General features: G+C 37.9%; 1 protein-coding gene across 7 annotated transcripts in view; it reads right to left on the bottom strand.

Moving 5' to 3' along the window:
• GOLGA4 (golgin A4) overlaps positions 1-16,911 on the bottom strand; it is a 125,100-nt gene that overhangs the window by 48,439 nt on the left and 59,750 nt on the right. For 6 of the 7 annotated variants that reach the window (XM_050937859.1, XM_050937860.1, XM_050937861.1 and 3 more), the window contains 5 exons: positions 11,928-12,106; positions 10,341-10,472; positions 8,239-8,394; positions 2,976-7,261; positions 707-828 (listed from right to left, as the gene is read on the bottom strand). In XM_050937859.1, the coding sequence (XP_050793816.1) occupies positions 707-828; positions 2,976-7,261; positions 8,239-8,394; positions 10,341-10,472; positions 11,928-12,106 (4,875 nt within the window). The remainder of the gene's footprint in view (positions 1-706; positions 829-2,975; positions 7,262-8,238; positions 8,395-10,340; positions 10,473-11,927; positions 12,107-16,911) is intronic. The other variant, XM_050937864.1, reaches the window with a different exon arrangement.

The following is a 16,911-nucleotide window of genomic DNA, read 5'->3' as shown; positions in this document are numbered from 1 at the left end:
CACCTTGCTTCTGGCTGGAGTTCCAGCGCAGGTCTCCTGCCAAACAGGGTCCAGGCCTCTGGCCCTGCTCAGCACTACCAGCTGCCAGCTCCACTCACCTCAGCTGCTGATCTGGGGTCCAGCCGGTTGACAACTGATCAGGCAGAAGCCTGTGTGCAGCTTAAAGTATCCAAATACGTGCCACTAGACATTGGAAAACTCAGCAAGGAAAAGCAAGGGCAAGGACCACACTAAACTAATAAGATCTGCATTTTAATTTAATTTTAAATAAAGCTTCTGAAAGATTTTGAAAACTTTGTTCACTTTACATATAACAGTAGTTATACACTTATAGAGAGACCTTCTAAAAAAACGTTAAAATGTATTATTGGCACGCGAAGCCTTAAATTAGAGTGTATACATGAAGACTCGGCACACCACTTCTGAAAGGTTGCCGACCCCTGTCTTGTAAGCTTTACAATTGCTCCCTAGGCAAGAATAATATTCCCCACTGCAGAAGCAGGGGAGTTTTCCTGACCCGGTTTTCTGCTCTCTAGGCAGGGCTACCTTCACACAACAATGGCTACTACTCAGATCTGTGACTCTTCCTCCTCTATGATACCCATATGAAACTGACCCTATGAAAGTTCGACAAATTCAACAATTTTTATTTGTAACAAACAAAACAACAAATCCATACAGATTACAATAACAACATTTCACTTACTGATAGTTTCGTGTACAGCTGTTTCCAATTCCCTTTCCTTTTGAGCCAGCTGAGTATTAAACTCCCTCATCAACTGCTTTAAGGTGGAGTTGTGCTTTAGTTCAATATCTTCCTGTTCAATTCTGTACAACAGAACAAAAAAAGTCAAGAAATTCATTACTGATCTGAAGTGTATAAAGGAAAGACCAAAAGTAGTTTAGAGTTTCTCCAAGACTCTTACTTAAGCATGGTTTTGCATTGAGGGGAAGGTTGGCATTGGGATTAATTCCCTGGGGCCCAGGGAGGCTATTTGCTCCTTTCCTATAGGATGCACCTGGAAGGCCCAGGTGTTTTGCCAAGATGGAAGAGACCAATAAAAATGAGTCATGGGACCTTTGCTCTGGGAAGGTCAAGACAGGAATGCTCTGCATGTAGACAGCATTATTAGACAAAGCCTGGGTTGAGAAACTGTTAGCGCTCTCAACAGTATACCATGTTTTTATGACACACAAGTGCACACACACAAACACAGAAGTTTTGGGTTTTTTTTTTAACCAGCTTGTATCTCTTTCTTTGAAGTCCACTGCCTGAATTTTCAACTGGATTTTGGGTACAACCTGAGGCACCTTAAAGGTGGGTAACCTTTCAGAAGGTAGATGAAGCATCCAAATATCACATTACTTTTGCAAATTTAGGCCCGTAGTTGATACTTAAGAAGATTTAGGCAGAGTACATGTTTTCCTAAAATCCTTTCCCCATTCTCCATTTTGAGGAAATTAAAACTGTGTGTATATTTTAAGCTGTGTATTGAGAGGCACTCGTTACTCCTGGGGGAATTCTGCGCTACTGCACGCATGCATAATTAATGAGCCCTGCAGATTTCTAACTTGTGCAAAAAAAACTTTTGCCAAATGTTGCTACAGTTCCACCTTTTTCCCAACAAAGGGCGATGTGGTGATAGAGCAAAGCAGCAACTCCCCACCAGCGAGGGAAGAGAGAGCTGCCTTCGCAGGAGACACAGGCTATGGGGAGACAGACACCGTGAGGCTGCTGGGAGGGTCAGATAGGGGCTCATAAAGGCTAGTGGGGGAGGACAGACTGGGGTAGGGGCTGAATGGGAGTGGAGACACAGGGCCACATGGGGACGGGGGTGCAGAGCTACACAGTTACAGGGAGTGGCTGGGTGGGGGCACAGGCACAGAGACACCTGGTGATGGGGAAGGGGATGCAGAGCTACACAGGGACAGGGGAGTGGTTGGGTGAGGGGACAGGGGCAGATGTGCTTGACTGAATAGGAAAGGTTAGAGGTTAGCCAGGCCTTGCAGGGGAAGCTCCATAACAATCCCTCCCTGCATCCTCTCAAAAAAACCTGTTCCATACTTCTCCCACCAACACCAAACAACCCTCCAAGTTCACACCCAGGCTCCTTCCCAGCAATTTACTTCTCTCTCCCTCAGCTCCTCCACTACCTCTGACTCTCCCAAGCCTTTGCACTGCTGCTGAGGGGTGCAGGAAATACAGTTCTGTATTGTAGTTTAAGTGAATTATTACTCATAGTTGTGTATTAATATGCCTAGTAGGGAATCTATTTGTCAAAAAACATTTCCTGAATCTTTTTTGTTGTCTGTATTGCTACAGACATACTTGCTGACAGGTATTTTGACATACATCTCTACCCCGATATAACGCTGTCCTCGGAAGCCAAAAAATCTTACTGTGTTATAGATTAAATCACGTTATATCGAACTTGCTTTGATCTGCCGGAGTGCACAGCGCTCCCTCCCCGCTCCGGAGCACTGCTTTACCGCATTATATCCGAATTCGTGTTATAGCAGGTTGCGTTATATCAGGGTAGAGGTGTAAATGACCAAAAATAACTGAAATTAGTGTGATTATATTGTGTTATTTTGACAAAATAAAATATGCAGAATTTTAAAATATTATGCGCAGAATTTTTATTTTTTTGTTGGAGAATTCCACCAGGAGTAAGTTGTATAGGAAAGCTTCAAAAAACATTACTGAGCCCAAACCAAGAGTGATATATACGGTTGTTCTGCAAAATACTGTACTTTTCTTTGGTTTACGAACTCAAACTTATTTTTTCACTTTTTCATGAAGGATTACTTTCAATTGCTTTTTTTTTTTTTAAATAAGTCCTTAGTAAAATATTAATCGCTATTTTACTGGTATAAAGTAAGCTTAAAAATATATGTATACATCTTCAGGTTAAAGTGACTAAAGATCATGTTAAAAAAAAAAAGTTTAATGGACTAAGGAATATGGAAGATACCTGATTTTCTGTTCCATTTCTTCTAAAGATTCCTTCTTCATTATATCTAGTTCCTGCTGATGCTCCTTCCGCAAAGTACGCAAATCCTTCTGCACCTTGCTTATTTCTTTGCGCAGTTTTTGCTTCTCTGTCTCAGCCTCCTCCAGTTTAGCTTGCAAGTCCTTTTGCTGAGTCTGCATATCACCAAGTAATTTCTGCAGCTCTAAATCAGATCTAGTCTTTTCTTCTGCATTTTCTTCAAAAACTTTCAGCTGTCTATTTCTTTCATCCAGCTGCTGCTGGAGACCTTGCAATTTTTCTTCATATTTCAAAGATACCTCTGCCATCTCAATCTTACATACTTCTTTCTTCTTTACTATATCATCCTCCAACTCTCTTATCTTCTGCTCCAAAGACTGACTCACTTTATCCTTTTCTTGAAACTGTTTCTGGAAGTCTCCAATCACATTTTCCATATCATAATGTTTTTGTACTTGGGCTTTTAATTCTTCTCTGATGCTTGCTAAGTCATCACCATCTTGTGTGTGTTGATCCAGCAACAAAGAATATTTCTTATTTTTTTCCTCTATTTCTTTCTGGAGCCTTTCAATCACAGATTGTTCTTCTTTTAGCTTTTTCTCAGTACATTCCAATTTTTTTAAGAGTTCCTCCTGTTTGCTTTTCATTTTCAACTTAGAGTCATTACTTTCTTGTTGTTCGTTCTCATATTTATTCAATAATCCATCCTTATCTATTAAGTCTTTTTGTATTTCACTTATTTTCTCTTCATACATCTGTCGTACGTTCTCTAGCATACTGGCTTTTTCTTGCTCTAAGGAAGCTTTTTCATTTTCTACTTTTTGCATCATTTCTCTTTCCAAGTCTGCTGAATTTCTTATTAATCTGTTTTTTTCTTCTAAATCCATAATTTTGGCCTCTCTTGCCTGCATTTTTTGTTCTAAATCTTTTAACTGATTTTCCATAGCTAGCTTAAACTGTTGTTCTTTTTCTTCCATTTGAGAGGTCAACTGCTTCTTAACAGAAGCTATTTTTTGTTCCGCCTTTTTTTTCAGGTCTGCTAATTTAGTAGTGTTTTCTGCATTCATCCTATCTTCCTGCATCTTCAACTCTTCTTCTTTGCTTTTCATCATTGCAGTTTTCATTTGTTCAAATTCTCTCTGCTTTGTATCGAGTTCGGCTTTCATTGAATCCATTTGCTTTTCAAGACTTAGCACTTTTTCTTCTGCCTCCTTCAACCTGTTGTCCTTTTCAACAACTACAACCTCAGCCTGCTGAAGTTGCTGAACAAGCTCTTTTTGCTCAGTGTCTCTTTGCTGGTTGTGCCTTTTAAGTTCTTCCATTAAAGAATCATTTTCCGCTGTTTTCCGAGCAATGTGTTCCTCTAGCTCAGTAATTCTCGCTGTTTGGATTTTTAATTCTGCAGTTAATTTTCCCTCTTGCTTTTCCCTTCTCCTCTGCTTTTGTTCCATTACATCTTTCAAACTATCTAAATTCCTGCTTTGCTTATCTAGCTCCTCCTTAAGTTGATTTATCTCTTCATCCTTTCCACCAACTTGGATATTATTTAATTCAAGCTTGCTTTGTAATTCTTTAATAGTATTGTGATTCTGGGTAAACCTTAACTGTGCTTTTTTCTTCCATTCTGACAGTTTGTTCATCCAGTGGTCTACCTGCTCCAAAGCTGATGCTTTTTCTTGACTCAGTGACTCAACTCTGGAAGATAATTCCTGCACCTGATTCAATAATTGTAGTTGATCTTCTTGGTGTTGCTTGCTTAACAAAGATATGGCTGCTTCTTTTTCTGTTAAACCTATGCTGTTTTCAAGTTTGACATTTAGTTCATTCACAAGCTTGTTGAGAGCACAGATCTCAGATTCTTTTTCCTTAAGCTCCTCTCTCATTGAAGTGACAACATTAATATTTTCAGATAATTCTTTCCTTAACTGTGTGATACAAGTTTCCTTTTCTGTTGCAGCCTGTTGCTGATGCCCTCCTTCTTTTTGCAACAGCTCCTTTTCTGTTACAAGTCTTTCAATGTCAGCTTTCATGAGTATAATTACATTTTCCTTATCTTGCAACTGTTGTGTTGACTCCTGCAAAGAGCTACTTACTGTAGTCTGATGTTCTGTTATTTGTCTAAGCTGTGTTTCTAGTTCAGGAATTTTACAGTTTTTAATTAATATTGCTTTTTTAATTTTTGTAGTTTGATGTTGACAATGTGCAATTCTGGAGATTACTAAATTAATTTTTTCAGTACATTTTTCAATTACTTCATTGGTTTTAGTTTGCAATAAAGTGTCAGCTTCCTTCCAGTAAATATCTAGCTGTGCTGCTAGTTCGCTTGACAACCTCTCAAATTCAATTTGTTTTTGCTGACTCGCCAAATGTTTATCCTCTAGTTTTTTCTCGTAATCCTCACGTTCTTTACAATGTGAGGATTCCAGAATTTGGAGTTTTTCATCAGATGTTTTCAGCATGTCTGTCAGTTCTGTAACTTTTATCTTGTGTTTTTCTTCCATTGTTTTCTGCTCCCTGAGCTGTTCCTGTAGTACAGCCCTGTCCTTCAGAGAGTGACTGAGGTCATCTTCTAGTTTTTCAAGTTGTGCTTTGAGATCAGTTTCACTTTGTGACAAGGTGTTCACCTGTGCCAATAACTGCTTTAGTTGTTCTTGCAATTCATTCCAAGATTCGTCTCTCTTCACTTGTTCTTCCTTCAGCCGGGTGATCTCTATGTTAGTCCCTTCTTTCTCAGCACTGAAGGTGGCTAGCTTCTGCTTCAGGTCTCCAACTTCCTTCTCTTTTTTATGTAGTTCCATTTCATGCTTTTCCTTGAGCTCTTCAACCTGCTGATTGAGTTTTTTCCCCCATGTTTGTGCAACTTCTTCTAGTTCCCGCCTATGAGCTTCTGCGAGACTTTCTAGCTGCTCCTTCTGATTCATTTCCAGTTTTGACACAGCATCATTTATTCCAGCTGAGCTGGCATGTGCCATTTCCAGCATTTTTGCATTGAAATGTTTCTCTTTCTGACTGAACTCCAACTGCTTGTTTTCAAATTCTTTTTTCAGTTTAGCTTCTTGTTCTGAAAGTTTCCTCTTGAACATTTCTTGCATCTCTTTTGCTTTTTGTTTGATTTTTTCCATCTTGGTTCCTTGATCTTTTAAACTATTTTCATATTCAACTTGTAAAGCACTAATTCTCTCCTCTTTGGCTGATAATTTCTGTCTGAGCTCTTCCACTTGTTGATTCTGCTGCTTTTTTAGCTGTTCAAGTTGATTTTCTCTCTCAAGCAAATCTCTCTTTGCCTGATCAGTCTCTGTACTGAGATCTTTCAGTTGAGATTCATACTGTTGCTTTAGAGAGGTTATTTTCTGCATGTTTTCACTGCTCTGCTCTTCCAGCTGCTGCCTCAAGTCACGTACCCGGGATATGTAAGTATCTAATTCAGTCCTAACTTCATTCAGCTGTGATTCAGCTCTTACAATCAGTTCTTTAAGATGTGATTTTTCAGCTTCCATATTTGTCAACTTTTGTTGCAGCTCTGTTAACTGTCCTTCATAAACCCTTGCCTGCTCACTGGAGTTATTTTGGTGTGACTGGCAGAGGTCTCCTAGTTTAGCAGACACTTGCTTAAGTTCGGCTTCAGATATTTCAAGTGATTCCTTTAGTTTATGTTCTTGTGCTTTTAATTCCTCCAGATGTTTTTCTTTTTCTTCCAACTGTACCTTGAGTTGGTTAGTTTCTTCTGTGTGTGTCTTCTGAATTCCTTGGACAGATATGTCATGCTCTTTAACCATCATGTCCATTTTTTCCTGGTACTGCTTTCTCTGTTGTTCCAATTTTGTCTCAGACTCCTGCTTTATTTTATCTACATCTTTTTCTAGGTCATGACGTATTTGTAGTGTTTCTGATAACTCAAAAGATAATGCTTCTAGCTCTGTTTGTTTCACATCAAGCTTTTCTAATGTTTTTGCATTCATCTCTTCTACGTGTGCACGGAAAACTGTCTCTTTTTCTTTTAACATTATATCCATTTCTTGCTCATGTTTCTCTCTCAATTTCTCTATTGTGGACTGTTGCTGTTGCTTTAAGATTTGAAGTTTTTCTGTCCAAAGTTCTTCCTCCTGCTGCTTCACATTTTCTAGCTCTTCCCTGTGCTTTTCAACCATTACAGTGATTTCTTTATTGTACTTGGTTTTTTCAGACTCTATCAAAGTACTTAGTTCCTCCAATTGTCTTTTGTCATCTTGTGAATACTTTGCAAGGGAACTTTCCAATTCAAGAATTCTCTGTTGAAAGAAGATTTTTAAAAGTGGCATGGATAAACAATTTTTAATATAAAAAATTGTAATGCCTGCTTAATTATTTACCAGATTCAAATTCTACAAATTCCAATTGTAGCCCACTTAAAATAATAAATAAATAAATAATAATAATCATCAACAATACACTAAAACATAATCAATTGTTTTACGTAAGCCATTTATTATATTGTCATTTGTTGTTAATTTTATTTCCACTAAGTTATAGGTTAATAATAAAATAAAAGAAGTCCTTCTATTTCACTTATATAAAAATTTAGATGTGATAACTTCTTTGACAGGTTTTAAAATAATTTAATAAATCCACAAAGTTATTCATCAGAACTGCTCTCAGCTTCAGAGGCTAATGGCTCTGGTTCCAGTAGTTTGAGTGTCGGCAGGTGCTCAGTAGTCTTTGCACACATCTGCTAACATACCTTATTTCTGGCCTTTACACTGCTGATAGTATAATCCTAGACCTGTTGTGAGCAGAAACCCCCAATCTGGAAAAATTCTGTAGTGGTTTAGTAATGTATAAAATATCCGTTAGGTAACAAGTAGATAAAATTATTTTACTTGTGACCTAAAGGGACAGATCCTTCAAACTCTCACTCAAGCAAAGTCTTATTCACTTGATCATTATTTATTGTTAAGATTTATATCATGGTACTACCAAGAGGCCAAAAAGATTGACCTCTTTGTGCTAGGCAACGTATGCAAAAATTTTGCATGTGGAAAACAAGTTCATGCCCTAGCCCTGAACATGAAAAAAGTATATTTCCACGTTCTGCCATTTAACACTCCACAAAATTATAAACTGCAACACATCATGGTAACAAAAACATATGTTCTAAGTGTGACAGTCTTTCATCATAGCCAATTCATACAAGTCCACCATGTCTACTAGCATGAAGCTGTTAATATGCAGAAAAGTGGTTAGTTACAATTCTGAACATTTTACTCACAGTTCTAGCTGTCTGTATTTCTTGTTGCATGTCTTGAAGTTTCTTCTCACACTCTGATTGTATTGCTTTTTTCTGCAATTCTAATTCTTCTAATGCCAGAGATTCCTGTTGTTCTTTTTCTTGTACTGTCTGTAAAAACTCGCTTTGACTTTTTTCCTGTGTCAAAAATTATGAATAAAACAATATTGTACAAAAGAAACCTCCAATAAGTAACTCTTTTTACATCATGATACAGTTCTACAAAGCAATTAGCAAGAGAAAAGGAAATCACATTTCAAAGGATTATATAACTACATTTTCTACCCACAATCGACTTTGTTTTTCATAGCAACATAAACATAACATTTTGTTAAAGATCTTTTGCAAAATCCCCATACCAGCAGTAAATAGAAAGTTTTTCTAGGTAAATAGCCACAAGCTAACATACTTATAATCCACCATCTTCTGGATAGTCTATACTTTAAAATAAAAATTAAGCCTCTAATCTTTATGACTGAGAAAACAATCTTAAAAATGTGAACTGAGTGTTAATTCAGTGTAACTGTTTCCGTGTCGGTCCCAGGATATTAGAGAGAAATAGTAGGTGAGGTAATATCTTTTGTTGGACTAACTTCTGACCTGAAGAAGGGCTCTGTGTGGCTCAAAAGCTTAGAACAGGGATAGGCAACCTATGGCACGGGTGCCGAAGGGGGCACGTAAGCTGATTTTCAGTGGCACTCACACTGCCCAGCTCCTGACCACCAGTCCAGAGTGCTCTGCATTTTAATTTAATTTTAAATGAAGCTTCTTAAACATCTTAAAAACCTTATTTACTTAACGTACAACAATAGTTTAGTTATATATTATAGACATAGAAAGAGACCTTCTAAAAACGTTAAAATGTATTACTGGCACGTGGAACCTTAAATTAGAGTGAATAAATGAAAACTCGGCACACCGCTTCCAAAAGGTTGCCAACCCCTGGCTTAGAACATAAGAACAGCCATAGTGGGTCAGACCACAGGTCCTTCTAGCCAGGTATCCTGTCTTCCGACAGTGGCCAATGCCAGGTGCCCCAGAGGGAATGAACAGAACAGGTAATCATCAAGCGATCCACCTCCTTGTCACCCATTCCCAGCTTATGGCAAACAGGGGCTAGGGACAACATCCCTGCCCATCCTGGCTAATAGCCATTGATGGATCTATCTTCCATGAATTTATCCAGTTCTTTTTTTAACCCTGTTATAGTCTTGGCCTTCAAAACATCCTCTGGCAAGGAGGATTGACTGTGCATTGTGTAAAAAAATATTTCCTTTTGTTTTAAACTTGTCTATAAATTTCATTTGGTGACCCCTAGTTCTTGTGTTATGAGAAGGAGTAAGTAACACTTCCTTATTTACTTTCTTCACACCCATCATCATTTTATAGACCTTTATCATATTCCCCCTTAGTCATCTCTTTTCCAAGCTGAGAAGTCCCAGTCTTATTAATCAATCACTCCTCATATAGAAGCTGTTCCATGTCCCTAATAATTTTTGTTGCCCTTTTCTGAATCTTTTCCAATTCCAATATAATCTTCTTTGAGATGGGCCGACTACATCTGCATGCAGTATTCAAGATGTGGGCATAACATGAATTTATATAGAGGCAATATGATATTTTCCATCTTATTATCTATCCCTTTCTTAATGATTCTCAACATTCTGTTCACTTTTTTGACTGCCAATGTGCATTCAATGGATGTTTTCAGAGAACTATCCACGACTCCAAGATCTCTTTCTTGAGTGATAACAGCTTGTATCTCTCACCAACAGAAGTTGGTCCAATAAAAGATATTACCTCATCTACCTTGTCTCTCTGAGTGTTAACACAACTGCAGTTGCTGGCCAGTGCAAGTGACTCATTATCTCAATTAAGCAGCAAGACATATAAAGAGCAGCTGCAGTATCCATACTGAATGTCTTGGACTCCTGGATTGTCTGGGATACCCTTACCAGCGGCCAATAGGGATTACTGAACGATGATGCGGTTCAGGGGATGAGACATGGGTTTGCCCTACAGACAGACTTCTATTTCCACCCAGCTCTGCCAGAAGTAACCTTGTACTTTTTAGGGATGCTTACAAGAGCTGCCCTCATCTTCTCCTGGAACTCCTTTCCTTGAACCTGTAATCTCTCATTTAGCTCCTGCTCTTTGGTAGCCAGTTCTCTTTTATGCAATTTCTCTAACTCAGCAACACGCTCTTCTGAAGACTTCTGTAAATCAGAGAAATTACTAATTTTTCAATTAACAAACATCCCCTGCATTATTTCTCATACAGTGGAGGAACAATGCTAGTGAGAGTTACAAAGGTAATTGTCTAATTGCTTCCCTTTAATAGGCAGCATTTTACTCAACATGCATGAGTAAAAATTACGTGTTAAAGGAATAATCCCAACTAAGAAGTTATTTTAAAGTTTCCGAAATGCTTTTCCATGCTCTCTCACCTCATGCATAGTGCTAGTCACAGAATAACAAAAACTCTGAGGTCTCTCCCAGCAGTGCTCCCAAATCCATTTACGGCTTTAATTTTGTTTTAAATTGGAGAAAATGTTCTCACAACTGTATGATATAAGCTACTGTCTGCAGCTCCTTTTCTATGCTCAGTAAGTCAGTTTCATGAGCCAACATTTAGGACAAAGCTCAACTAGTGAAATCATAGCAAGAGATACTGTTTAGTCAGATATGAAGGCCTACACAGGTAGGTAAATTATTTATGTAAACAAGTTTATAAATCCTCCCCCAGCTACAAACCAAATTCATTTAAAACACTATATTAGAACTATAGTGTGGCAAAGTTAATAATGTAACAAACACAAGAAACTGCTGTTCAAACTGAAAATTATTAGAAGAATAAGATGGAGGAACACAGATTCATACCCGAATACAGTGGATGGAATGAGAGCACATTCTACAAAAGCCCACACCGTGGCAGACTTTTAAAATCTTCAGACTTGTTAGACTAAAAATGCTAAATAAAAAAGTACTCTGTTTTAAAAATCATAACCATAATAGAGACAAGGAGAATTGACACGTTAATCATGCTTAGTTTTCCTTTGTCACAAATAGCACTGGAGTATTTTAAGAAGCCAGTGGAAAAGCGGTGTCTATTGTAACTATTTCAGGTGCACGGCCAGAGACGCTGATTAAACAGTGTGCACCCATGAGGTCAGTTCTGAGCAGTTTCTGTGCATTTCCTTTAACATACTATTTTAAGCCTCCACAGGCTGCCAGAGAAAAGGACAGATGAATTTTGAAAGGTTTAAACTGCTGCAATACTTTATTACTGAGGGTCCTGTGGCACCTTATAGACTAACAGACGTTTTGGAGCATGAGCTTTCGTGGGTGAATACCCACTTCGTCAGATGCATGTCAGATGACATGCATCTGACGAAGTGGGTATTCACCCACGAAAGCTCATGCTCCAAAACGTCTGTTAGTCTATAAGGTGCCACAGGACTCTTTGCTGCTTTTACCGATCCAGACTAACACGGCTACCCCTCTGATACTTTATTATTGAGAACATTTTTCCTTAAATTTATTTTTTTCTATTAAATAGTGAGGAGTTTGAAAATAATCCCTGATATGTTAACACATTTTACAGCCAAATCTTTGTTAAATTAAAGCGTTAATTTAAAAACAAATGAGACATACTCAGCCTTAACTTTTACCTTCATAATCTCAACCACCTCCTGCTTCACCCTGGTTAACTCTTGTTGAAGAGTTACACGTTCTTCCTCACTTGTTTTTTCTATTGCTTTGATTTTTTCATCCATCTCTGCTTGCAGCTTTTTCCGTGCTTCCTCTACCTTTTGGGCTGTACTCAGAGCCTTCTCAAGCTCTTCAAATGCTGCAAGAAAGAAAACCAAGATATTTGATATTCCAGAAATAATTATTTCCTTAACATGCATATAGGGCTCCTGCTAACTACAAGTTACAAACCAGACAGAAGAATTTGGCCCTAACAATCCACAGTATGCTCACATGGGCTCATTAAATTGAGAAGGGGAAGAGAACAGAACAGTAGTTGCTACTTCCTAGATCAGTATTGCATTTAGGTTACTATATATTTTGCTCACCCAGAATCAGAATGAAGTGCACCAACTATAAACATAAAAAGCCACAGCTCTTCCTCTAGCTTCATATCCTGACTAACTGAAGCTGAAAAGGACTGAAGAATGCTCCATGAAGGAAAGGTAACTTATCACCAGTTTATTTTAAAGAAATTTTCCACTAAAATTATCGGTAGAATAAGCAGAAAGCCAGGAATGACTGGAATGTACATCCACTTTTACTTAATCATAGAAAGAGTTCTGTCCTATTAGAATAAGGAAGAACAATTCTGGTACATTTCATTTATCACAGAGTTTTTGTCAGTTTATCAACAGACATCTGTGGTAAAATTGAAATATTTTTAAACTTTGCAAATTAAATATCAGAATAAAACATTACTTTTAACGGAAGTTTTACCTCCAAAAAACTCACATTATACTGAAAATATGTCCACAATGGACACCCAGGTCAGAATATTGAAATACAATAGTTATTTAAATTTGTACATGTTGTTAATATAGAGAGTGATCACGATTTAAAAAATAAACATTTGTCAACTGTTAAGGCACAGTAGTATCAGAGGTGTCACAGTTATTTCCTTCATACAGAATAATTTAAACATACCAAGAAGTCATATTTTTGTGTTAAAATGCTACAATAGTAATGAATAATCACACCCGGTTATGCCGAGGACTCCTTTATAATCAAGTAAATTAAACCAACACACTGAGATTAGGATTTGGCCCTTACAGGGGAATCCTTGTTTCTGACTGTGTTAATGAGTCTGGGTCTCTCTCTGCTGCACAGGCAAATAAAAAGGAAAAGCCATTTTTAAAATGGGTTCGTATACAGCTAATTGTTGGTACAAATTAGTAGAAACTTCTTTTCAGCACTTTCGTAAAACTCAACTCCAAGGTGAAAATCTCAGAAATTTCTAATCCAAAATACCTAAAAAAAAAAGCCTATAGCTCGACTACAAGCTTGGCTAAATACTTGGATACTGTTTTTGAAACAAAGAGATAATGATTTTCAAAAACTTCAGAGTTCTAGCTTCTCTTCCTCTTAATAGTAATTTCCTTTCAACAGGGCAGGAGCTCTCCAGGTTTCTTTGGTTCACCCTTAATCTACTATGGTTCAGACTGATCATTATGATGCCTCTTATTCTGCGACAACACAAACAATTAATATTGTTAAGTAGTTATAATTCTTATGCACTTACGGTTACATATTTTTATTATGTATTAGAAACCCTCCAGGTGTTTTACTTGCCCACGAGTTTGAAAGGTGAAAGACACTTTGCATTTATAGTGTTTGAATTACATTTAAAAATAAAGCTTTTAGCTATAATCTTCATTTCTGAGCCTACTCTTGCATTTTCAGGAGATTTATTTTCTTAAAATAATTATGTTCACCCAAATTATGACCTTTTGGAGTTAATTTCTCGAGGAAGCTTTTTCGTGGGTCCTCACAATGGAAACTAGAAAGTGATAATTTTTCTGACAGTAGCAAAACACTGATTTTTTTTAAACCTTTTTTAAAAACCTTCCTCCTGCTCTAACGATCAGAAGAACTGAAGTGTTTAAATACATTATAAATGTTAAGAAAACTGGAGATTCTTTTTTGTGCATTTTTAATATATAGTAAACCAATATAAAACAGAGTGGAACGTATACTCTGCTCAGTCAGCGCTGCTAAAAAAGGGTATGCAGTGCTCTGCGACAAACAGCTCTGCTAGTGCACAACTCCACAGCCCATTCAGGCATGCACCTTCTGGAGTAAGCAGTACTCCATATCCCCTATTCCACATTTGCCAGTGCCTATAAATCAAGCATGGATTAGGGTTGCGATCTTTCTACCTGCTGGTAAATGGACCCCTGAGGCCCTGCCCCCTACCCCGTCTTTTCCCCTAAAGCCCTTCCCCTGCTTTACCTCCTCCCTTGAGGCCATGTCCCTTCTTTGCTTCTTCCCCCAAGACCCCGCCCCACCTTGCCCCTATCACTGCTCCTTCCCATCCTCCCTAGTCGTCGCTTCCTGAATCATCTCTGCCTCCCTCCTCACCTCCCATTCCATGTGCCGGGCTTCCTCTGCTCCAGGGCTGGGACAGGAGCTGCTGCAGACTGATAAGAAGCCTGCCTGCAGGTAGGAGGCAGCCCTGGCTGAGCAGGGGCTGGCGCAGGCTAATGACCCAGAACTTCCGCCTGCCCCACGGTAACCTACTTTTGGTATCCGATCAGTACATCTGACCCAGACACTGCCAGGTCCCCTTTTCAACCAGACTTTCTGGTTAAAAACAAAAACAAAAAAAACAGGCACCTGGCGAACCCTAGTATGGATACAGCCTGTACTGGTGCACCTGCAGGGACTAGAGTGATCTCCCTCACTTTCTCCTGCAAACCTATGTATAGCCAGCTATAGTTTGTCCGTAAGTACTTTACACGGAGTATCCACCCTGCCAGTGTCACAAATTACTTTTTAAAAAACATAACAGCTTTTATCAGAAGTGGATTCAGAAATAAAAACTACAGTTAAATATTTCAAATTTATTTAACTTTTTATTCATAAGAGCGTCTCACACTTTCAACGCTTGGGCTGAGTAATATATGTTGCAATTTCATGTAAGCAACTTGTCAGTTAATGAGGGGTAAGTGCATTTGCCATAGCCTGCAGATTCATCAAATAAAAGATTTCAAGTTCACACTAGGACTAACTACTAAAATGTAGCAGTTTAGCAACATGCAGTAGGCCAGCTCCTTCACCATAAGCACAAGCACAATGCTGAGGGAAAAGTTAGATAAGCTGGTGGATAAAGGTCAAGAGTACATGATAGCACAAAGAAGCAACACTTCACAGGAAGACATTCTGTTCTCTAAAAGTGAAATTATATGCATCTCAGGCACTTTTGGTATTTAAGCAAGAACCTAATATTTTTGTTCAAGGTAGTTAATTCTAGTGTAATATATCAGAGGGGTAGCCATGTTAGTCTGGATCTGTAAAAGCAGCAAAGAGTGCTGTGGCACCTTATAGACTAACAGACGTATTGGAGCATGAGCTTTCGTGTGTGAATACCCACTTCATCGGATGCATGTAGTGGAAATTTCCAGAGGCAGGTATATATATGCAGGCAAGAAAGAATCAGGCTAGAGATAACAAGGTTAGTTCAATCAGGGAGGATGAGGCCCTCTTCTTTCCACTTAATGCATCTGACGAAATGGGTATTCACCCACGAAAGCTCATGCTCCCATACGTCTGTTAGTCTATAAGGTGCCAGAGGACTCTTTGCTGCTTTTACTAGTGTAATATGACACTCAAGTGATAATTTCAAACCAGCAGGAGGTTAAACTAGCATTCTTCCAGGAAAACAAAACTGACTAATTTGGCACCTATCAAGACTTTTTTTTCCTACTGAGACTATAAAATTGTAATAATAAGCCTTGTTTGTTCATTAAAACATTACTAGGCTGAACCCAGAAACTAGATTATCTTTGTCCTTCTCTCCACAAGCACAGTGACTACTAAAAGAGACATGTTAAAATACAAATATTTGGAATAATGTTAAAATTAATCATCTCTAATGTACCTGGCAATACAAAAATCCAAGAAACATAGCAAACAATACTATAGTCTAGCCTTGTAAAATCCCATTCATCTGCTCACCCTAGTCAAATAGGAATCTTTTCTGTCCAGTATGACTAAAGCCATCGATGCTGCAGAATCTAAGTCTCTCTTTCTTTCTTTCTTTCTTTCTCTTTCTTTTTAAAGTTTGTGTTAGAAGAAAAATAGGGTACTTTTATTATTTTTACCACCACCACCACCCCTTGCACTGGCAAGTTCTTGACAATTTTTTAAACACTGCTCTACAACAGTTAATACACATGGGAAAAATATCTAATTTTTTAAAATTTCATTTAATGTCAGTCTGTATTATGAAGGGTTCCTGATAACCAATATCTCAAGGGTACTGATGGGGTAACCGTCAACTAGAATGCCACCACGTGGTGAAAACTAGGGAATACAGAACTGAGCATGATTATGAAACAGACTGGGGAAATATAAAATTTAATCTGTTTCAACCAACTCACAAAATGCAACTTCAGAGAAGAGGCAACTCAAATAAGCAATAAGTATATCCAGTTAAGCTGGATATACTTATAGTGGTTGTTTTGTGCATTTAACCTGATATTAAGAAATGCATATACTAAAATTCTTATTAAGCATGCTCTTGCTCTCTGTAAACCATGGAGGGTAAATTAAAGGAGAATTATTTAAGTTGTCAAAATGAATACCAGTATGGTCTACAAAGAGATGGCAAAATAAAACACAATATAATTTGCCTAATAAAGGCAGAAATAATTTCATTATTCTACCTGGCACTAAAATAGATTACCATCTTTAACATTAAATTAATATCTATAGTGTTCAAAATGTTGAATAGTGAGGACTTATGCCAAGTATTTAATAATATATAAAAGACTGAGCTTTTCAAGTGCAAGTTTACAAACACCCTGGCTACTTTTGATACATTGTAACTTGATAGCCAAATATTGCAAAGATTTAGAAAGTTAATTACAATTCATTTAGGTAAAAGGACTGAAGTTAGACATT

The sequence above is a fragment of the Gopherus flavomarginatus genome, chromosome 2 (genome assembly GCF_025201925.1).
Source record: "Gopherus flavomarginatus isolate rGopFla2 chromosome 2, rGopFla2.mat.asm, whole genome shotgun sequence".
Lineage (NCBI taxonomy): Eukaryota > Metazoa > Chordata > Testudines > Testudinidae > Gopherus > Gopherus flavomarginatus.
This window is presented reverse-complemented; position numbering and strand designations above follow the sequence as displayed.